The 24138-nt window shown below is 41.7% G+C and overlaps 2 protein-coding genes across 2 annotated transcripts in view; one reads left to right on the forward strand and one right to left on the reverse strand.

The window, feature by feature from the left end:
• Positions 1-85: 85 nt before the first annotated feature.
• gosr1 (golgi SNAP receptor complex member 1) lies at positions 86-17998 on the forward strand. Its single transcript, XM_084466628.1, has 9 exons — positions 86-124; positions 1229-1340; positions 1892-1979; positions 2246-2353; positions 2533-2624; positions 7429-7503; positions 13387-13416; positions 15625-15707; positions 15959-17998. The coding sequence occupies exons 1-9, from the start codon at positions 91-93 to the stop codon at positions 16081-16083; spliced, it is 747 nt and encodes a 248-aa protein (XP_084322754.1). The 5' UTR covers positions 86-90; the 3' UTR covers positions 16084-17998.
• A 3426-nt stretch (positions 17999-21424) lies between these two features.
• trarg1a (trafficking regulator of GLUT4 (SLC2A4) 1a) overlaps positions 21425-24138 on the reverse strand; it is a gene marked incomplete at its 5' end in the record, with an annotated part of 7952 nt that continues 5238 nt past the window's right edge. Inside the window, 2 exons of the mRNA XM_084466483.1 lie at positions 21425-21503; positions 22082-22208. Of these exons, the coding sequence (XP_084322609.1) occupies positions 21493-21503; positions 22082-22208 (138 nt within the window). The 3' untranslated portion in view covers positions 21425-21492. The remainder of the gene's footprint in view (positions 21504-22081; positions 22209-24138) is intronic.

Genomic DNA, 24138 nt, shown 5'->3' on the forward strand with positions numbered 1-24138 from the left:
ACATCTATGGCCACTGCGGGGCGCCGTCGAGTCAGCAACATGTGTTTTCTGACACGTGACGTTGAGCTGCTGACGTTGCCGACAACAAAGATGGCAGGAGTAGGAAGCAGCAACTACTGGGAAGGTGAGGTGGCATTAAGAATACACAAACTCACTTTATTCATGTTTTATGTGTGGTTTCTGAAGTATAATATGATGTCCAGTCATAAAGCGGAGTGTTCTGGCAGCAGACCAGCAGTTTCCGGTGTATAACCCATGTCTCTTCAGGGCTAACCGAGCTCAGATGGATGCAAGCTAACTAGCCGCAAGCGTATAAGAGGACGTTCGCGTTTTGCGACGTCTTCTTAGTCGCAATTCCAAATAATTAATAATTAATAATAATTAATTAATTATTAATGTCAATATAATTCGTGTGATTGTATGTAATGGCGATAAACTCCCCCATGATGCACCTATACTGACAACTTGGGTCGTCGTCTTTGTATCTGCATGCCTTTTTGGTTTCATAAATAACAACGTTTGTCATGTATGAGCCACTTTCACTTTGACAAACGGTGATTTTTGTGAAACAATGGCATTCAGATACAAAAAGGAGTACCGAAGCTGTCCACAGAGGTGCAATATAGATGAGGTTATATCCATTAAGTACAACCAGGTGAGACTTATATTTTCATGAATAGGGCTCATAATAGCTACAAGCTACCTGTGCGAAGACAGGGCAACACTGGACACCTGTTATTCAGAAGCACAGATTATATAACACTTCACAGCCACACTCTGAACCCTGTAGGAAACAGCCTGGTGTTGCTGGTTTCAGGATTAGGCGTCATTATATCGTACATCAGTGATGTCCAGTCCACAGCCATCTTCTGGCGTATCAATAAGCTCTGGCCTTGGAATGTCAAACATTTTACAATAGCATATGTTTGAAATATACAATAGCTTAGTTTATTCTTTGTGATGGTGGAAATCTGAATGGATCTATACAGTACACACCTGCTGTATGCCCTCAGAAGTTTACCTAGATGAGGTCCAGCCTGGTGCCTTCCAATAAGATGATTAGGCATTTACCTTTTTAATACATGTCCATCTCCAGCAGAAAACTGCAATGAGAGCAGGTCTTTACCTTTTATGATAAACGTCCAGCTGAAACCAGCGGAGGGACTAGCCTAAATCGATGTGATATGTTAACAGTCGCCATGTTCTCTAATGCTCTTTGTGCCCACAGATCTGCGGAAGCATGCCAGGCAGCTGGAGAATGAGCTGGACCTGAAGCTTGTGTCCTTCAGTAAGCTGTGCACCAGTTACACCACTTCCAGGGATGGACGCAGAGGAGATTCGTAAGGCCACACACATCATTTTCCATTTTTTTCTCAAATAAGTAACAATTGTTATTGTTCCATTATTGTGACATGCAACAATAAAATACTGTATCACTTGATATTCGTTGTTAAAATACAATGTGATAACTTGGTGTAGTGTGTCTGTTTTGGGGGGACAAAACACCATGGTAGTACAGTACAGTACTTAAGAAGTGTGCTATGGCAGAAACTACATAGACATAATAACATAATTCACCACAGTATTGTTACATTGTCTTATATGGGCTCCTACTGTACTAAGTTGTTGTTCATTGTATTTCCTTGAAAGGAGGTAGAGTAATTACAAAATCCATGTCTGAAATTTAGTTAATTGAGTTATTAACTTAATTGTTCGCAATGTAGATAATCAGCAGGATATATGGCAAGTATAATTTTACATTGACAGATTAATCCAATAAAATTAATCACAAAATGAAATATGATATATACATTTAAATTAGGAATAACATGGCCAAGTAAACATGTCATTAACTCATCCTTTAAACAAATTAATTTTTTTATTTCCTTAGGTCAGACACCACCCCTCTACTTAACAACTCAAGCCAAGACAGAATGTTTGACACAATGTCAGTTGAGATTGAGCAGCTGCTGGCAAAGGTAATTGTGTTAACAATGAAAGATTGAGCTTTCCTTTTTTCAAAGGCGGAGCAAGATACGTACTGCTCGTTTTACACCTAATGCAATTTTTTGCTACTGGGGGACCATAGGGAGGCTAGGGGAACTCATATTAATGTTAGAAAACCTCATAAAGTGAAATTTTCATGCCATGGGATCTTTAACCTCGAGTTTTCAACCTCCACTGGTGATATGTCTTTGTTTTATGAGCCCTCCAGTATTCAGTCATCTTCCCATCCCTTTCCCAGCTCACTGGAGTCAATGACAAGATGGCAGAGTACACTAGCACCCCGGGTGCAGCATCTCTCAATGCTGCCCTAATGCACACACTGCAGAGACACCGAGACATACTGCAGGTTGGTTTCTGTCTTGTGTCTCTTGTTTTTCTTGTCTTGTTTTCTTTCGGAACTTTTTGAAACACAATTGAAATACAGACACACTCAAATTCAAGACTTGCCTTCATCAATATATTTATTTGTAAAATTGAAGTGATGAATATGCTAACTTCTCTACCCTTTGATGTATTTTCTCTCAGGATTATACACATGAATTTCATAAAACCAAAGGAAACTTCTTGGCTATCCGCGAAAGGGAAGACCTTCTTGGGTCTGTCCGGAAAGACATTGAGTAAGTGTCAAATCATGAACGCTTCTTACTAATTGTCAAGCTTGTGTAAGCTATCAGCTGATGATGATGGTCATTGATGTTCCTTTCTATCAGGTACAATTAGTAGTTCTTATTTATTCTCGGATTTGCTTTTATTTAATTTTTTTAATGGCCATAGGTGGTTACCAATTACCAACATATATTAGCACAGTGTTTGCATTTAATTAATTAATAATTGATCATATTAGTACTAAATGAATCCTAAACATTTATTCACTCATAAAACCCCTATTAGGTCACAGGTCAATGGCACAAGGGTGCCGTATATTAACTCACACATACTGTCCATAATGTTTTCTGCATTGAAAAACGTAAGAAAATTGCCAAATTGATTGAATGTCCTGCCGAAGCTTGAACATGTCACTGAAAATTGCAAAGTTACTCTATTTAAACATATTTCATGTTTTTGCGAGCTATCTTTAGTCACAATCTACAAGCTATACAGTTCTATGTCAAAGGAAATAAGCCAGCTTGCAATGCTTTTTGAGGAGATACTCGTTTGTGCATCTCATTTCAGCAAGGGCAAAATACTGGATAGTGACCGACAGCCAGTTGTGTAAATGCAGACAGTGCAGTCGCATTGGGGCCCGGAGCTCTGTAGGGCTATTGTTTGTGGGCCACACTGTGCGTGGTCACAGGCCCAGTGATGGGAAGTGCACACTTGGGTTTGCAGTGCCTGAACTTGAGCACTGATTATCACGGAGATCCTCCCAAGTACCTAAAGTAGGGCTAAAGAACCTTGGTTAAAATGGCAAGTGTATTTTCAGGGTTTGCATATAAAGTACCCTATCTGCATATACACCTATACAATGGTTATTTTCAGCTTATAGGTTTGTAAGTGTATATTTTATTTCTAAATAATAGGTGATTTGATGCCAAAGTTGTGGGGATTCTTGGATATTCTTGACAATGACTGCTTGTACGTCAAGGGTTTATACACCTTAAGGAAGCACTTTCAAAGTTGTTTCTTTGATTTTAAAAAAAACAACATGTTTTTCTGTCAGGCTACTCATTCAGTAGAGATTAGGGTGGCTGCTACTGACCATTCATACAGTGAAATATGAACCTCCGTGAGCACAGGAAGGTGATGGGGAACACCTGGTCAATAATAAGCTGAGGCCTTGATGAACATGGTGCTCTAGTCAGAATGACTGAGTTGAGAGTGAAATGAGAAAGGAGTCTGAGTTGTTTTTCTGGTAATGACTTATTGATTTCTGAGGCACTGTAGTGAGCTGGAAGAAGACGCTTCTTCACGCTTCCTATAGATCCCTCAACTGAGCTCCCAGTGACCCAGCAGACAAATCTGTTTCAATCTCGTTAATCTTCAAAACTTACCTCTCATTGTTTTGGATCCAATATTGCCTACACTGCCTTTGGAGAAAGGTGTTTGGATTTATTTCAACACAACCTAAAGGGAGTTAATTTCAATAAGGCCCATTGACCCCATTAAGTAAAAGTCTACCTGGCCTGAAGGGCCATTTCTCCAACACCATATACGTTTTATTGTACTGTTATTTATGATGGACACCCAATCATTTTCAGGGGTTGCACCAGCTAGAAATAAGAAAGGGTGGCCTGTAAATGTTTCCCTAAGCTGACATAATAGGGGGGTATTTATCTTCGAGTTCATGATTAAAGAAAGTGTGTGAGAGACTCAAGCGCTATTATGCAAATTTTGTTATTTGTCTATGACAATACAATTCTTAAAAAAGGTAATCCTACAAAAAATACACTACCCTTTTCAGAAGGCTGAATGACGTTTGTGGGGCCAACAACCTCATTTCCAAAATCTGGTGAAAATGTGTTTCAATTCCACAGGGCCCTGTTTGACTCTAGGCTAGTGTGAAACCTGTCAGCCCTTACAAGCTCATGATAGCCACTCAATCAGAAACTGGACATCCATCCAGTCAGTCAAGCAGAAATCTGTCGCCGTAGCACAAGGTGTGTCCCTTCTTTGGCTGACACAGCGTTTCTGTCGTCTTGGTAATCACGTTGTCACTATCATTATTATTGTGATCCAACAAAGCTCTCCCAAGTCTCTTTTTTTTGTTGCTTTTTTTAACCACATTTACTTTTGATTTAACCAACCCCCAACCATTCAGTTCAGGACTATAACCTTACCGTGTCATGCATGGTGACACTTTAGTTATTTAAGTGCAACAATTGTACTGATGCAGAATTGTGTTTCTTAAGAGCCCCAAAGACACTTAACAAAGGGCGGTCCAACATACGTTCTTCCTGTGCAGCCGGTTAGGGTTCAGTAAAGATTTTTATCTGTAGTCATTAATAGTCCATTAGTCGACCAGAACATTTGGATGGTCCCATACATCTTGGCATAACCACTCAATCAAATTAGTCAAGGTAATTGGCCTGGTGCTCTTGAATCTAATGCATTGAAATGAGCTGGTGTTGTTGATGGTGCACTTGGCTTAATAATGAGCATCAGAAGCAGACAGGTGCCTGCCTCTCCACAGTGCTAGGGGGGTTTAGTTATTCATATGATGCAAGGTCAGTTCTCTTGTTGCTTCATAGGGTCTTATTGGTATGAAGAATGCCTGCTTACTAGGGATCAACCAATATGGATCTTTTTAGGGCCGATACCGATTTATTTTCATCAGCCTTAGCCAATACTTCTTTTGCTCCCTCAATTTACATCATAAATATGACACAATGATGATAACAAATGTTACAAGTCTCATTTCAAAAGAGATTTATTGTAAATCATGGTGGGGAAAAAATTAATAAATAAAATCAGCGAAAAAAATCACCCCACTTACCGCAGAACCAAGCTGAAGCCAGGATTTATGAGCTGTGGCCAGGTCCTAGAGCAGCTTGATGGTTGCAGTATTAAAGCCGCGCCCAGTCCATCCTGAGAACCTCTCTGATGAGCCGTTGACCAATAGTTTGCACGCAGAGCCAAGAAATGTTCAAAGTGGAAAGTACTAAACAAGAAAAAATAATGCAATGTCTAATGCATGGGATTAAAACCAAAAAAAAAAAAACAGACATGAGGAGGAATAGGTTAATTAATTAAAAATCCATATGTGGACCTAATGAGTTACCAGACCAGGCTTCTTAAGGCTTTATGGACAATATTTATGCCTAACTGTAATATATATAGTAGTTTAATCTTTTATGGGACGCATCAACGTTTCAATTTTGATCGATTGCTGTTTTACACTATTTTTAAACATTTACGAATAAACACCCACATGATTGCTTCTCATGGCTATGCCCTTACCATCTTTGACTGGCAGAGGTCAGTAGAGTCCTATGCTCTGGAGTTCACATGCAATGAAGCTGCTGCTCTGCGTGTGTGTTTGAGCCAATAGAATTGTGCATGTCCATCCCTCATTCCTTCATTTGGGATGCAGAGCTTTTTAAATGAAACAATGTTTGTGGACACCTTAATATAAGTGGTAGTAGGCCATCTTTGTCCTGTGAACAACTATTTATGAACGTTAAGCAATATTAATCCTGGGAACACCTTTTTACTCTCGGTACTTTGCCGTATTGATCCTGCAAACACCTTTTTATTATCAGAAGTAGGCCATGTTGGTCCTGTGTGCATTCAAATCCCACCCGACATGCTGTGTAATATACACTGACATCTCAATCTGTATCACGGTACAGCCCAGTCCAGTTAAGATCTACTGCACCCACTATTGCTGCTGCACTATAAATGTCAGCGGCACATGATGGCTTGACTGTGAATCACATGGCTGCCCTTTTAAAAGCCTGGCCCGGAAGATCAACATGTCTGTCAGCGACAGTTTAAATAAGACCCAGCATGCGCTAGCATGGCTGGCTACTAGCATGTATTCAGTCCACTGGAGAGAGACAGCTTTATCAGTGTCTTTATCAACTCGTGTTGTATCCTCCTCATGCTGGTTTCTCTGCAAACCACAATCAATACAGCAATACAAGACAGTCTTGTGTGGTGATTGGCTGAGAGATGGGAGCATACTGCATTATTCGTGCCCAGCTCTTTAACATATGATTGCTTGGTGCTGTCGATATTGGGATGGAATCAATGCACACATAACTCTTAGCCCACAGAGATGCTAGGAACGGTCGATAAATTATCAAACTGCAATCAGATCTGCAAATGTTGAGGCATTTTATTTCACCCGTACCATATAGAATTTCAAGCCTATTATGAAATGCCTAGTAGTCTTCATGAACACACTACTTGGTTTGTTGTTCATTATCTATTCCTATCAATTTTTTACTCTTGCTTCTTATATTTATTATTTATGCTGTTCCAAAGACCTCTTTAAGGGAGATGGTATGGCTGGCGGTACTGAAGGATGAACAACGCTGGTGGTTACAGAGGTGTTGCTGCAGCTAGGAAAACCTCGATTCAGATATGGGCCTCTAGTCTCAGTGTAGTCAATGGTTAACCAAATCGATTTGATTATTTTAATTAACTTATATTGCTTAATATTTGAATTGCCCCAAATGTATTGACACACAAAAGCTGTTCTGTTCTGCCTTGTCATGTTAACTGTGGTCAACGGTCATGTTGTCAAGCACATGTTATGCCAATTAGGATTGACCTAGTGATTCATTCATGAATGCCTCAAACTTTAAAGATGAGCAAACCGACTGCTGAGCATAGCTGAGGGAGAATAGTGGCTTTTATTCATCATGCTCTCGTTTATTTGTACACCACTCCAGTCCTCTATGGTCCATCACCCTGTTCCATGTTGGTGCACAGTGCTGCAGCTGATTATCACTAACCCTTAAATGTTTTTCTCCTTAGAACATACAAGAGTGGCTCTGGGGTCAACAACCGAAGAACAGAGCTGTTTCTGAAGGAACATGAACACCTGAGAAAGTAAGTCCCAGTTACTTTAAGTGTTCTCTTCGGCCTGATGTCTATCTTGAATAACAATTGTTTTGGGCTTCGATCTCACACACCTATCTCGTGTTCATAACCTCATGGTGTGATTTATATAAAGGAAGGTTCCATGTGTGTAAATGAATGGCGCTGAATCATATCGTGAACCCCGCTGTTTCTAATTAAGTTCCAAATGTCAAAGTGTGTGTGAGAGAAGTGGATCGGTATGGCAGCAGGCTGCACACAAACTGCTCGGATGCAGCACTGACCAGCATTCATCATGGGCAATGTTCTGTAGCCTTGAGAAGTTTTATCCCAGCTGATAAATTGGGCGTAACCAGGAACCATAAAAGCGTTGTGTCGCTCCTTTCTCTACGGCTCACCATTTGTTTCCTGCCACGGCCCGTCGGAGGAGTAAAGCCTCAATTCCCCCTCCCCCCGTTCCACACCAAAACTGGCACATATTGTTTGTGTCTGCATATTGTTTGTGGGGTCCACAACACACAGCTGTGCAACAATGGATTACACGCACACACTTGAAAACGGAAAAGGTGTGTATATATACGTAATGTTAAATGCATAGGCCATAATACACACACGGATGAATGCAAACTGAAGGTAATTAAGGCCAGAGTTTCTATTTTGTTCACATCAGGACCACCCAGAGTGCAGGTGTCAGGGGACACATTAGGCCGTAACTCAGGATTACCGTACTCAGACTCATACTTCGGCCACATCAATCATCCTCCCCGGGCAAACCCTGTGGACTCGAACAGGGTATAAAAAAACAAATGAGTCTATTAAACCACCGCCCATCCAGGGCCTCACCCTGACCAGTGGCAGAGAGGAAACGGCAGAGGCGGGTTGGGTTACACTTGATCTGTCCTATTAGAGCCAGAGAACCGGAAGGAGGGAGAAGGGAGGGGAGGAAAGAAATGTGTTACACGCCACAATGATGGTCTAAACGGGTTTCTGGGTTTTCTCTCGGGGCTGCGTTCTCTGGCTCTCGCTCGCTTTCTCTCAGGTTTAGAGTTTTACTCTCTGTGTACCGTGAAATCACTATTCAGGGGAGCCTACCAAGGTTGTAATTACACCAGCCAGGAGAGGGAGTGGAGGCTTACTGCTGCTATTCACCACGGAAACCCGCCCTTTCCCCATGAGTTTGTCATAATGTCGCCATCTTCCATATTTGCTGTTACTTCTTGAGTCATTTAGGGCAGGGGTTTTCAAACTTTGAGTGTGTGTGGACCACTTTTTATAATCAAGAATTTTCGCGGACCACCTTATAATACACATAATAAAATACACACAGTCTACACACAGTCCTACCTGAATTACCCGCACCTCTTAATAGGCATTAGCACTAAACATATTTAATGTATTTATTTAAAGCGCCCGAGGGCGTAATCAGGTTCATTTGAACACCAGGCTTATATCCATAGCAATGATAATGGAGTATTAAATATGTACAGTAATCACAAACAAACTGAACTGAACTGGATAAAGTGAAATATCAAATCTTCTCAAAGTCCTCAACGAACAGGTTGGGAGTTTGTCCAAGTAACATATGCAAAACATTTCAGAAACGGGAGATCAAGAAACTTCTAAACGTTCTAATCTTTGCACTAGCCTATTTTAGTAGTCACACAATACCTTCAATTAATTTAAATTGTATATCATACATCCATATTTTTAATTTTTTTATGAAAAATATTATTTTATATTTTAGTTTGCTTTTCCACGGACCACCTGCAGTGGTCTGCGGACCACAGTTTGAAAATCACTGATTTATGGGATGCGTTTATGCAAAGGTTCTAACAGTGAATTTGATTGTCATATTTTAGGTGCATCCCATCAAAGAGACTGTTAGTATTAGGCATCTTGTGCAGCGATGCCTACAGGTACACTGGACATTTTTTTTTTCCCCAAATGTTAACATTGAGTGTAGCAGAGAACCTTTGTGAACCTTTCCTCTAACCCCGCCCCCTCCTTCTTGCATGGTACGTGTCTCCCTCGCACTGTTAGTTTTTCCATTTCTCTGCCGTAAAGTGTTGTCATGAATAAATCAGAGGAAGGGAGGAGCAGGCCCATTAAAAGTTCATAGTGGAGTAGCCATAATGGCTGTGGTCACACTGATCGGGGCTTCCTGTCAAATGGATCTCTTCTTTAAGGAATCAACCAACACACTTGCTTACCACGAAGTACAATAGAGTGTAACACCTGGACTTTATGACAACAATGATTTAGATGTAAGATATGGTTTATTCTTTACATTATGCAACCTCTTGGAACATAATGACTCTCAGAATCAAGTTTTCTTAACCGACAAGGCTGTGGTACAAGGAACCACTGGACCATGACGGGGTGTCCATTATTGTCAGCCTGGAGTCCAGAAGTTGCATACCACTGTTTACATCAATGATTTATGTTGCTTAATTTCTTCTTTAATGTTATTTTTTATCAACTTTAACGAGACATCTGGTGGATAGTTGTATTTTACAATCGTTTTCAAAGTTGGATTTGCAGTTTATTGATTCAAATTTTTTTAATGGCATGTCCCGTCAAAACATGCCTACGCCCTTGGAACATTACTGACTAGTCAGATTCAAACATTTAACAATGCTGTGGCACAGACGTTTATAAACTCCCGTTCCGATTAGCTTATGGCTCTTCCCGTGCTCTCCTTATTCTTTCTCTGTATGCATTGTGTGAATCCCTCCTACCTCTGGACACGTCTTTATCTTCCCCTCTGAAACTTTTTATATACTTTTGGCTGTACGTCATTCATTTTTAGTACTAGTATGCTTTCGCTATATACTATAAAGCTGACTTGATACTCCAAAGACAGTTAAGGGCCACATTACATCAGTGTTTTCCATTTAAAGGCTTAACTCCTGAAGCCTCCCCTCACTTTAAGAAAGCCAAAATATGATTAACTTTTTAATTGGCCTGCCCTTCAGCTGTCCCTTTCACACGCTGCAGATGTGCTGAAGTCTTAAAGCGCACTAAATGCTAGTGTCACACAATCCTAAGGGAGACACTGCATCGCGCCTTACCATGCACCTCATGCTCCAGGCTGAAGATTAAGTGCACCGTCCTACGGAAGGAAGTCTGCTGGTATCGATTGCTGCTCCTTCATTGTGTGCTGCACATAAGACACCGGTGTTGTGTTGTGTTGCATTTAGACTGTGATTGAGGATGGATACTCTTAGACTCCATGTTGAACAACAACAGTCTCTTTAAAAAGGCGATCTTGACGATTTCTGTTTCGTTACCTTTGGCAGCACCTTTGGCGATAAGCTGTAATTTATCCAAGAGATACAAACGGTGTTGACACCAACGACCGTTTCATAACATTGATACGATTGCAAATTCTTTTCTTTTTTTTTTTTTGAAAAAAAATTATTGAATTTTTGAATTATTGAATTGAATTATTGAATGAATTATTGAATTATTGTTTTAACTCATTCGGCAATTGATAGTTTATTAATGATTTTCTTCCACTGGGATTCTTCTAGCATGAGTGGTATTGAAGATTGAATAGTGTTTCCTCAAAGTATTTTATTTTTTTCCTTTCTACAGAAGTGTAATAAATGAATCGTTTTGGGAAATGGATCAATTGAAATTGCAATTCATCACCATTTATGTCCTTTTAATGAAATCATTACAATTAAGATTGATGCATAACAACATGCAACACTATATATGATGGATGTTAATGTCATTATAAAAGTATGCAAGCATATTCATTAACTAAATAACTAACAACGTGGAACATGTTTTTATTTCAGACTTATTTAATCTGCAAGAGCTACCATAAAGTTGTACCTGCAGAGAGGGAGAGAGATTTAATTACTGCAGCAGAACATCAATGATCAGGGGAAAGCCAAGCCTCCCAAAGCTGTAGATTTTGAAGGACATGCATTTATCCGTAGGCGTCGGAAGCTCGAGTACCACCAGACTCTTCGGTCCTGATAAAACTGTCTCCCCACACATTAGGTGGGGAGACATATCTGCAACTTACGCTTTATGAGTGTGTGTGTGGTCAGCATGACAACTAAACCTAATAATGTGGACAATAAAATGGAGGTTCCCTTGTTCCAGTAAGATCTATATCATAACCCTGTCCATGACCACCATCCTTCCTCCTTTCGCTGAGAAAAGGTCAATTACCATGGCTTGTGCTAATATGTGATTTGTCGTCCATCTGTCCGACATGCATCTTCGTACATGTGGGCGGACACTTCCACCCATTTACAGACGTTGATAAACTCCCCATCTGATTTGCTTTTGCTCTTCCCTCCCTTTTTTATTCTCGCTCTTTTGTTTTGTGTGAAATCCTTTTTCCCTCTGAACACTTCAGCCTCCCTCTTAATCCTGTGAACTGTCCACAGTCATGGCAGTTGGGGCTGTTATTGGAAAATTAGTTTGGAAAATGCTGAATGTCACATTCGCTAAAGCGAGTGCAGTTATGCACGTTCTGAGACGAAGAGTTTCATCTCCTGTAACTGTAACTTTCCACTTGGCTTTGAGTTTGGCTGGTTGTGTTGGATGAAAACCTGCAGAGTCACAATGCTGCATACGGCCAATGAGCATTCTGCTTTGATTAACCAGAGGAAGCCAAGAAATCAGGAAGTGTGTGCTCAGCAGTGGCCTGGCATCATTAGTTACGATTAGCTGGGGCTCGGCTCGTCTCCACGGTGTAATACATCTTCAGAAACTGCCTCTGTCTCAGAGATGAATTAATGTGGCATCACTGGGGCCACTGCGAAACCGAAATAAATGGTGTAACAGGGTCTGATTCGGCGAGATTGTTCCAACATTGGTCCTGCCTCACTGGTTAAGCTAAGGGAAAATAATGATGAGCTACTACTTGTAGTGTAACCTGTTGTGATTTGATAAGGATTTTTTCCAATGAAGTCAAAAGAACACTCTTAAGGTGGCTACAAAAGCGCCAAAGCGCCGCATCAATCCAACCGCCTCCATTATTTCCCACATCGGAAATAATGGAGGCGGTTGGTTTGACGCGGTGCTTCGCCGCCGATGTGTAGCTGCCTTTATGTATGTAGTTTATAGCATCACTAATTCTCACTCTAATACTCGAACCATACTGCAGCTGGTTCTCCTTCTCCTACCCCTTAATACCACAGCAGGTTCTCTAGCTCTACCCCTTAATATCACAGCAGGTTCTCTAGCTCTACCCCTGTGTGTGTGTGTGTGTGTGTGTGTGTGTGTGTGTGTGTGTGTGTGTGTGTGTGTGTGTGTGTGTGTGTGTGTGTGTGTGTGTGTGTGTGTGTGTGTGTGTGTGTGTGTGTGTGTGTGTGTGTCAATCCCAATATTCCTGAGTAGACTACAAAGGCATGGCCTTTAATAAATGGTTACTGTGTCTACCTAGTCAGTGTTAATTAAATGAATTGACGTTGAATTGACGAAGTGTGTAGAAAAAGAATCATAGAAGCCTATTGCGTCGCTAAAATGTTTTATGTAACTCCCTACAAGTTTGTTTGTTCATCACTTGACATCATTAAACACTTGGTAATGGTTTAATACTTTTGTTTTGTGTTTTTTTTATTTTGATTATTAAAAGGGAAGGCCCTTTTAATCACCCCACGTTTTTATCAATGCCGTCATGTGCTCTTAAATAATCTTTTATTTATTATTATTTTTTTTATCTTTTTCAATAAGTCTTTTCTTGCTGTGTATGGGGGACCCAGGAAGATGTGTGGTCTAATGTGACCACCAACCTGCTTTAGAGCTCCCTGTTTGAGCTATGGCCAGATGGATTTATGTGGAACTGCACCTTGTCTGCACGGAGCAAAGACCAACAGTCTAACCAGCTTCTCATTCTTTTCTCTCCTGCACTCCAACCTCTGTCTGCAGCTCTGACAGGCTGATGGATGACACAATAAGGTAAGGGCTGCTTCCTTAGACACCGGGGACCATATATCTCCCCTCATACCTTGCATTATCCAAAGCCTGCTTCCTACACACCGCATCCTCCGGAATTATATTATGCTAAAATAAATGTCTCTTGGCATATTCCAATTTTTGTGTGCATAAAACGACTATCAGATTAAAAAACGACTCGGCTCTGTCCTCTTCCACACTGTGCATTTATTTTATACCCCTGTTGTCCCTGCCGCCTTCACCCAAACACGGCTCTGCCTCCCACCTCTGTGTATTCATCTCTTTGCACTCATTGTGTTCAACACCCAGCCAGGCGAGACTGTAGAATGACGTCAGCCCCCTCGTTCTTCCCTCAAACCCTCTCCCTGCTCCTCGCCTCCCTCCTGGTGGGTTTAGCTTGCCACAGCCCAGCCATGAGTTCATGCTTGTTTGTCTGTGGCCCTGCCCTCTGGAGATGAGGCTGTTATGATTGCTGTGTGGGTTAGCCTCACATCTCCAAATTACTGAGTCTTTGACTGACTGAATCCACCATATAAACCCCAAAAGTAATTCATACAAACCGACCACCAGTCACACTTTACAATATGGATACAACCATTAATACACATCAGTAATTAGCATTATTATATAGCGCAGTGCCAGTTCAAAACTTGCCTGTCCGTAAATGGCTGATATCTTGGCCCCCTGTATTGCTGCTTGCAGCATTCTTGAACGGCTTGTAACTGGAAGCCTTTATTCATTTTCTACTTCAACCTTGGTAACATTTTTCCCTGGGTGGTCCACGGTTATACAGCCAGCATAAAACCACTGTAACAACGCACGCTTTTAGTAGTCCATTTTGGGAATATTGTCGTTTCACCAAGACTGACAAATAATTGTAATATACATATATAATCTATGATAATACCTAGCCTAGTTTCTGTGTATTAGGGTTGTCTTGGCACCGCGGCTATCTTTCCCATGATGTTCTCCATCGAGATCAAGGAAAAGTTGTTAGGAAAGGACACAAGGTGAACTTTCTTTACTATTTGACCAGAGCCATGGCATCACTAATATCACAGCAAAGTAGTTAATTAGTTAATCACAAATGATCATACAGGGTTAGGTCTTCCATTCTTCGAGCGAGAAATGCACAATCAAAGGGGGAAACTAAAGACGAATAAAACAACGGTATGATACACATTGTGAGAGAGGGTGGCGTATCGCTTCGCCTTGATCCCCTATTGCATTACAACACTACAGGCAGTCCAGAGTGGCTGCACTGTTGTTTCTCTGACTGTGGAGAACCTGATCCACTACGCCCCCCCCCCCCTTCCCCAGAGAATAGGGACTGTCCCCTCAGCAGGTTCCCACCCCATGGGATTCTGTATACACACACACACTCACACGCACGCACGCACACGCAACCCCTCGCACACACGTGCAACCACTTGCACACGCAACTATTGCAAACACGGCCAACGTTGTTCCTCTGCTAACAAAACACCCTGTCCTTCTTGCACACAGCGATATTATCGTTGGGTAGTTCCCTGCGGGGCACTCAACCTGAAGACTATAACCCCCCCCCATCTTTGATGCCACAACTTGGTGGTTCAACAGAGTCAAAGCCTCATTTACCTGAGGGAGGTAGGCTGGGAGACAAGACTGGGAGGCATGCTGGGAGACCTGGGGGAGGCATGCTGGGAGACCTGGGGGAGGCATGCTGGGAGACCTGGGGGAGGCAAGCTGGGAGGCAGACTGGGTGACCTGGGGGAGGCGGACTAGGAGGCTGGCTGGGTGACCTGCAGGGAGGAAGACTGGGAGTTTTGTAGCCAAGTTGTGAGACCTGCAGGGAGACAGGCGGGGGGTTATTGATCAGCGTGTAACGGATGCCCCTGTAGGCCAGTGGTGGAGCCGCCACTCTCCTGCCAACTACCCAGCTGAACTTTACCCTGCAACACACACACACACACACTAGGTTGAAGGAGAATGCTATTGGGTGACAACTGCAGCACCCAATACTGAATCCCTCTGTGGGTGCAGGTCAGATTTCCTGGCAGTGACTCCCATATGCAGTCCCTCCCCGTCCCAACACCAGGGATCACTGGTGTTGAACTCAAGGTCTCTCTCTGTCTCGACCTGTAAAGGGTAAAAGCCCTTGGATCAGCCCGTCATAGAAGATCTCTTGACTGTTGGAAAGTTTTAACTACATGTCTCTCCATCTTTCTCTAGTATTGCCATGGCAACCAAGGAAAACATGACGTCCCAGAGAGGCTTTCTAAAGTCCATACAGGGAAAAGTCAACACTCTGGCCAGTATCCTTTACTCCCATGTGTGACTGAATGAGACTGTGTGGACGTCAGTCGGACCCAAAGCTATTGAGAGATCAAGCTTATGGCTGCTTTTGGATTGGTCAATTGGTCAATCAACCATGTGAATTATTTTTTTAATATCCAAATCTGTCCTGGGGAGGGGGGTGAGTCCTTGAGTTTAAAGCTTGTAATTCAAATCTTGTCCCGTGTTGCGAAACTGCTTCATCTTTCCCTTAACGGCTCGCTCTCCAAAGACCGCTTCCCGGCCATCAACAACCTCATCCAGCGGGTCAACCTGCGCAAGAGGCGGGACTCGCTCATCCTGGGGGGGGTGATCGGCGTGTGCACCGTCCTGCTGCTGCTCTACGCCTTCCACTGACGGCCGCGCCCAGCCAGCGCTGCGTCGCCGCAGGGGAAGGAACCGGGTCACTCTGCCCCCTCCGGGGGACGGAGCTCAGAGACTAGACAGAAGCTAGACATAGCGAGCGCCGCCGGGCGCACAGGACATTCAGCCCACACCAGGACCCCTCGGCCGCTGGGTTCGACCTATCACAGCACTCGGATTACAGATGGGCGGGCCGGTGTCGTCGGGTTGGTGATTCACCCCAAAAAAAAGGACCGGAGACCAAAAGTACTATGGGACTTGATTTTAAAGAATTCTCTTGATGATTTGCAGCAGGAGTTTCTGCTGGGAAGGTGGGGGTGGGGGGATGAAGACACTCAAAGATTTCCTTTTTTGCTTTTGGAGGTGGTTGGTTTTAGTGGATTCTTTTTTTTGGACGGGAGGATTGGGTGGATGGTTCATTGTGAACTTTAAAATGTGCATTAATAAATTATTCTTATTCAGTCTGTACAAAATTGTGTTATAATGGTAGATACTTAACACCCCAAAGCATTTTATTTTTTAACGTACTGAACACGATGGTGATTGGGAGCTCAGATTAAATATTCTATTCTAATAATTGAACTATTCTCAGTTTGGGGCAAAATTGAAGGATGAGATACCTGTACATATTAACCCTGTGGTTTTTCCACTGTAAACTTTATATCCCGTTAAAGTGTCATTAAAAAGTATACTTTCTCTGTAGAGCTACATTGTGTCCATATGTGTTTGTAAATATCATTCTACTTCTGCCATTCGCTTAGAAGCAGTTTTCTTTCATCTAATGCAATTAATCAACCAAATGAGTCACTAATCCAAGTGTCTAGTATTTTGTTTCTTAACAAAATTAGCTTGATGTGGCACAGGAAAAAACTGAGTAATTTTCAAACTATACATAGATTCCATCATACATTTGGATCTATGTATTCAATTGGCCAATTATATTATTCAGGATGTCGCAACATTGTGCTAATAATTTGAGACTAAACATGTTTCTATTAAGAAATCTAATATAGAAAATATCTGATATTTAAATGTAACAGTAAAGTTACCGAGATGGTTGTGTTAAAACCAAAGTCCTTTTGATATTGCCTCTGTGAAGCTATGATATTCCTGATATGGTGTAATTCACTATTTATTTGGATTCAATGCAACCAGAGTTAGCATTCAAGCATTACCGTCTGATAACTGAGTCATTTTCTTTATGGATAGGAGCCACTATAATATATAATATAAAATGGCTCCAATCCATTAAGAAAATTAGTGTTAATAATTAATATTTAAAGAATGAATACATGAATTAATTAAATGCAGGCCGGTATGTCTTGTAGGAGAGCACACTGCTACATCTAGACACTAACCCTTAACCATAGGAGGCAGGCTACGGTGTGTTTGCTCTTGGGATTGGAAGTGATCCCATCTGAGATGGAACTCGTGATTTCAGGCGAACTTGAAGCATTACCTGGCCCAAAGCTTGTCTTTTTTACACTGTCAGAAGGTCAATGGTTTGTTTTTGTTTCGAGTCCAAAGGCTTTTGCACAACCATAAGGACTGGCTTTAAAGAATAGAGTTTAGGAGCTGTATTTTGGTTTCATTATTCTCTCTCTGCTGCTTAAGGAGAGTTTGTGAAAGTGCATATACTGTGCTGTACAAAAACCAGGGTTCCTGCACTACCATCCCACCGGGGTCCTGGGAAGACGTTCTGCATAAGCAAGCACTGTGCTCTGGCGTTATCTGGTTATAAACATGTCCTTTTGGACAAAGGACTATAACCTCAGATTTACTCCCATATTCTCTAAGGTTGGTTTTGGGATGGTGCACTACTATTGATTATGATTACGTTCATGCCAACAGTCATGTTGGTTCAGGTAATGTCCTAATTGTCTATCACTGTTCTTGGTCAAGTACAGGATTCTACGTTTATGTAAATGTCATGACCTTTCACATTAAACAACATTTTAATTTCAAACTAATTTCTCTTCGACCCAACCTGTATTTATTTTTTGGCGATGTGTATCGGTGTATCGTAGACATTTGATACCAGACTGCAAGTTTCTGGAAGATTGCAAGATGAAAGATTATAATCATATTAATTAGAAGAGGTTGTTAAATCAAGGATACCGAAGATAATTTAAACCAGCTCACTGGAAACTAAACAAAAACCTAATCCAGTTTTTGTCGAGAAAGCATGTTCTCAAAAAGGGAAGAGGTTGTTTGAGGTGGTGGGTCTGGTGAAATCCACAGGATACATGTCACTTCCTGCCCTCACCACAGGGCCCCATCACCCTCCAGCCACCTCCAGGTTAGGCTGGGGACGTGTTTTCCCTTTTTAAAAAGACTCTTGGTGCATCCACGTGAACCACGATGTCTGTGAAGAACGATATCTGAATATTGGTCATTTATGGCTGGACTGTACGGCCTACTGTCCAACCCTCTTCCTCTTCTCCTCACACGGTGTAGACTGAGTGGACGACAGCACTTCAGCGGTTCTCCTGTGTTTTGAGCTCCTGAATATTTCAGCTGCTGGCGTCTGGTTTGAGGCCCAGCAGAGCAGAACAGAGGAGAGGTGGGGACTCTGGGATGGTTCCCTGTGAGGTCATCTGGGAGGTCTAACATGGTTTGAGTTTTGCGCTTTGCACTCTAGAAAAAACTGGTTTAATTTCAAGGTAGATTAAGGAAGTAGATTAAGGCACTGCATGGAAAGACCCTTTTTTTGTTATTAGTTCCTCCTTTAGGGGGATTTGCAGAATTATCTGCATTATTATGCATTTTTTCCTATTTCATGATCCTTATTTTGTAAGTTATGGGTATTTTTCAACCCACAACCTTTGGTTTATAAATATGACTGCTTTAATTAGGAAATAACCTTTAATGAAATCGATCAATAAATAAGCCATTGCGCTAGGGTCCGTGGAGATGAGTATAACTATTGGCAGAGTAGGCTAGTGTCTCACTTTCAAACAATGAAAGTGGGGCAGCTGAGTAACGGCCAAATTTAAGAAAATTGATGTACTTCTTCAATTGAATCATTGTGCATGTAGAGTCTACCGTTGCCCTTCCCAAACCTGTACTTGATGGTTACGATCAGTCGTTTTCTAATGTACCTACAGAAGTACATTACGGTAACATGGCCTCATTCAAAAACAAGACATCACCCAGCAGATGTGGACCATGCATGGTAGCATTTATTATTGTCATGCAAAACTCCACACAATGAATGGAAAACAGGCATATTGAAATTACATGTTTCTTTGGAAGACATCAATTGTACAGAAATTTCCCAAACAATTTAGGGTTTTAACGGTTTATTGACAGCAGTGTGTCAGAAGAATAGAATAAGAATAAGAATCACAGATTTCTCATTGGTGGGACACTGAAAATCATATAGCGTTGTTTTCTGATGACACAATATGCCAAATGATTTGGTCCTAGTTAAATCATATATTGTAAATTGGGTTTTTCTGTTAAGTTATACAGTTTTTTGTCCAGTGCGGTAGTAGACAGCTTCTACTTTCGGCTTCTACTCTTGTCTGTTTGGAGACAGATTGAGATGCATGGGCTGTGCATGGGTTGCATGCTTTGACCAAGGCCACCAAGCATTCATAAACAAACTGACATGTTGCACAAGGAAAAAACAAATTATTAACATATTTTACGGGTCACAGTTATTTTACGTTACATAGATGGTCCTTATTTTATTAACTCCTAAGCCAAACAATTATTCAACTCAAAATATGTGCCGTTATCAAGTAGTTTTCTTTAGTGCAGTAAGTATTCATATATATATATATATATATATATTATTTTTTTATAGTATTCATCCGGATTTTAAACTGACAGGGTTTGAAAAAAAATGTGTGAGTAAATGCATTTAAGAAAACACAACAAGAAGTGGAGTGAATTATACAAGACATAATATTGTATAATGTATAAAACTCCTTTATGCTGCACACTATACTAAGAATCACAAAATGGTGGTCGAACGAAACAGTCTTTAAATGTGGTGGATGAGTGGTAGTACAAATGAATAACAGTATTGTTTGGCCCATGGCATGCCTACATATTGCATATATATTCTTTCCAGTATAAGTACATCTCAAACCCTTAAAAAGGGGGTGTTGTCTGAGGGGGGGGGTTACACAAACAGGAAATTGGAACGTTCTTCCAGTAAACACATTCAGTGACGCACTTTGATAATAGTCCATGTGCAAAGGTGGGACTTCTGGTGGGAGTTCAGACAGGAAGACGTAGCAGTGAGCATCATAATAGTTAATGTAGCAGACAGATGAAGGGGGTTTGTGAGTGGTGTAGCCTGTTGTATGAGAGAGGCTGTGAGATGTAACGTATGGAGGATTAGGTAAGGATGGGGGGGAAGGCGGGGGCATGCAAGTCATTATAGTCAAGCCCCTCCCAGAGCAAGGCAAGGTTCAGGGATCTGAGGGGAGGGAGGCTGGGTGGGTGGGTGGGTGTGTAGGTGAGGGTTGCGAGTAAGGTACACACTCATTCTAGATTCCCATCGCATTTCAAGAACGCCCATATTCTCTACAAAAAGTCATTATTCCGTCTTCCAACACAGCCACTTCAAACTGTTCATTGAGGAAGAAAAAAAACAAGAAAAGCATAAATAACCCAAAAAATAATCAAAACATTTGTTATGTACAATCAGAGTTGCAGTTGGTCAAAAAAAAAATATATATTATTTTTAAACAATACCATAATAACAAAAACTTCAAGAATATGTCCCATGCATGCCCCTTTCACAAAACCTTGTAATTCAACTAAAACGATCCTGGTCATGTAAAAGTAGTCCCTCCTGATATAGCGCAACTCATAAAAACACATACATCTAAACGTAAATGTACGTAAATGTACATCTCCACCACTCCCATTATGCCTATTTCAGGTGTTTCTGTAGCTGTGCTTAGATATGCGCTGAATGAACAGGGAATATGGTGGGCGGCTGGGGGTTGATAATGTAGCTCTCAAGACATTCTTGTTGAACCCAGAGTTCATTTTTTAATTGCTTTTCTTTTTTTGCTCTCCTCCTTTGTCTTCAGTTTTGTGCCATCTTTTCCTCTTCATTTTCTGAGACCTTTTAGTTAATATGAAGAAACGTGGGACTTTTCCAAAATTTTACACTGTCCTCTTTCCTTTCTAGAGCCAACCTAACATCAATATTTGTTTCTATATCAAGCAAATATTTACTGGATTCTAGTGCATGCATTTCTGGGGATTCCTTGTTAACCTCGTTGATTTGCCAACCAAATATGTTGTATTTTACGGTTATTCTTTTTAATTTGACAGTATTCTGCATTCAGGGCGTCGTCTCGATGATGATCACAAGGTCACAACGGTTACTATATCGTTGTTGCTGTTGCTGTTGTTGTTGTTGTTGTTTCAAAGCTATTATTTCAAAGCTGCAACAAAGGGAAGTAAAAGAAAAAGGTCAATCACACATCCTTGTTCATTTATGTGATATTTTGACTGGAGAGCCCATGCCTTTTGCCCAGCCAGCCACTAGCCAGCGGAGACTCAATCTGCTGAGTAGGGACCAACTGAACGTACAAACACATCTCAAGCATTCACAAAGCCAGCCTTTAAGACTTGCTTTTCATATTTTACCTCAAGGATGGATATTTTTACTGAAGCTTGCAGAAATAAAGATTGCGCTAATGCACATAGCCTGTGGCCACTTTCTTCACGGCAGGAATCCTTTGATATTAAAAACGCCTATTTAATACGAGACAGCCTTTTCCTTTTCACATACAAGCTCAAAAATGCAATGCATATGCTACTCTGAGGAAATAACTGTGAATTAGGTTGGTGATATGTATTGACATGCAAACATTCTTTATTGTTAGAATTCTTGGGTTCAGTTTTTCTGCATCCATACAGGCCAAATGATGTGTCTGCCAAGGGGCAGACTGCGGGAACAGAGGGGGAGCGAACCCTGTCCCTTTGAGCCGGGCGTCAAACACAGTGAAAAGGTTCTCACCCGTCACAGAGACGTAGACGGCGATGACCACGATCCCAAGGATGATGGAGACAATGCTGAGCAGGCGGGCCAGCTTGCCCAGACGCTTAGCCCCGTCCACATCCCCCGACTGGAGACTGTTTCTGGACTGGTGAGACACACACACATAGTCATACACAGATGCACACACACAAACAGTCGTGTACACACACACACACACACACACACACACACACACACACATAACAATGCTCTTTAAAAGGTCAAAGTGTACATTAATGTGACACCTAAATCATAAACATGTCCTCAGCTATGATATGCATTAGTGTCACGACGAACACTGTAGATGAAATAAAAGGTAATTTAACGGTAATTTAAAGGTAATTTAATTTATCACTTTAGGCTGGATGAAGGAAAAAAGGATGAAGGAAATGAAGGAAAAAAATCTGCAATAAGTTACACATAGAATAGTAGTAAAGAGGCTCAGGGATTATAAAATGATCAACCAGACAATTAACCTTAGAAGGATCCTAACCCTAACCCTAACCCTATCCCAAAATACCTAACACTACCTGCCTCTGCACAGTCAACACTGTCACACTGAAACAATGGGTTCCAACGGCAAATTCTATAAACTGAATACAAGTCAATGGTTAACATGTTGTACTGAAGGGGATTGATGTTTGCCTCCAATAGCAAACAACATTGTGTTGTCGGGTACTTGCATTGTATTCAATTATGCAACAATTTATATTTGATGTAGTGTGTGCCAAAATGGCAAAACCAGAATCAATAATAAAAAGTGACGATGAATGTGCGATTTGTGAGTGTGAAATGTAGTAGTTAGATGCAGTTGAATTTCAGCTTTATGCCAGATGCCAACTGAATGGAGAAAGGATAAGTTGTGTGTTGGTTGTGTGTTGGTTGTGGTTGTGTGTGTGTGCGGTATTCCCTAGACCTTATGTAATGCTTTATTAGCCGAGAGTCGAGAGTCCCAACAAATCACATGACAGAGATGTCACTATATTCCCATTAGGTTTGGATTTGATTGACAGACGGCATATTCACTGTTCCACACACACACACACACACACACACACACACACACACACACACACCTTAGATCTGCCATCATATGTCACACTTACAGCCAACCATTCTGGACAATTTCTTAGCTTTCTGGTCTGGTTCGAATGTGACATTAAGGATTAAATAATTTCATCTGAATAGCTTCCCAGATGGTAAAATACTGCCAAATTGCACAAAACATGTTTTTGCAAGGTTCAACATATTATTTTTTCCTAGTGACTCAGATTTCCTGCTCACATGGCGCGTTCAGCTCAAATAAGTAGCATTAAGGTAACTTTCTCTTGGCCTTTTGTCACTTCCCGCCATTGCTGTGCATGCCAAGAGCCTGGGTCGATCAGTCAAAGTATACAATTACTGGGCTACCACTGCGGAGGAAAGGGGAGAAGGAGAGGGGAGCCAGAGAGCATGGATGTATAGAGAGAGAGGAGCGAGAGACAGAGAGAGAGAGAGAGAGAGAGAGATCTCCCTTGTTTTAGACCCCTCCCTCCCTACTGCCGCCACTCTCCTCCCATGGGCCTCTTGGTCTCCCTGCTGAACTCTACTGGGTCCATGTCCCACAATGCACCTGGCTCATGAGGGTGGAGACCACAGCAACAGGAGCTTGCCATGGAGCCGTACGTTGAAATCAGTCAAATACAGGACCATATTTCTATATTTCGACACCGGGATATGACGAGTTGTTCTCCTCTCCCTCTCCCCCTCCTCACACGCACACGCACACAGACTAACTCTGCAGTTACAGTGGTGCAGTGCACTGCTCCTGGAGGAAGCCTATCCAACTGGGAGGCATATTGATCTCGACTCCCACCGCAGAGGAAAGCCACCTCAGCATCCTCAATCAGTGGGAGCCCTGAAACACACGCACACACACACACACACACACACACACACACATACACATACACACGCGTGCGCACTAACACACTTACACCAGAAACACACACACATGCACACATGCACACTAACGCACTTACACCAGAAACACACAC

This window comes from Micromesistius poutassou, assembly GCF_964030765.1.
Source record: "Micromesistius poutassou genome assembly, chromosome: 4".
NCBI classification, from domain to species: Eukaryota; Metazoa; Chordata; class Actinopteri; order Gadiformes; family Gadidae; genus Micromesistius; species Micromesistius poutassou.

What these genes read in the sequence shown, in the direction of transcription:
- gosr1 (XM_084466628.1), top strand. Translation starts at nt 91, where the DNA reads ATGGCAGGAGTAGGAAGCAGCAACTACTGGGAAG. An exon ending in AAGCAGCAACTACTGGGAAG is followed by an intron (nt 125 to 1,228) that starts GTGAGGTGGCAT and finishes TTGTGCCCACAG; the next exon opens with ATCTGCGGAAGCATGCCAGG. An exon ending in TTGAGCAGCTGCTGGCAAAG is followed by an intron (nt 1,980 to 2,245) that starts GTAATTGTGTTA and finishes TCCCTTTCCCAG; the next exon opens with CTCACTGGAGTCAATGACAA.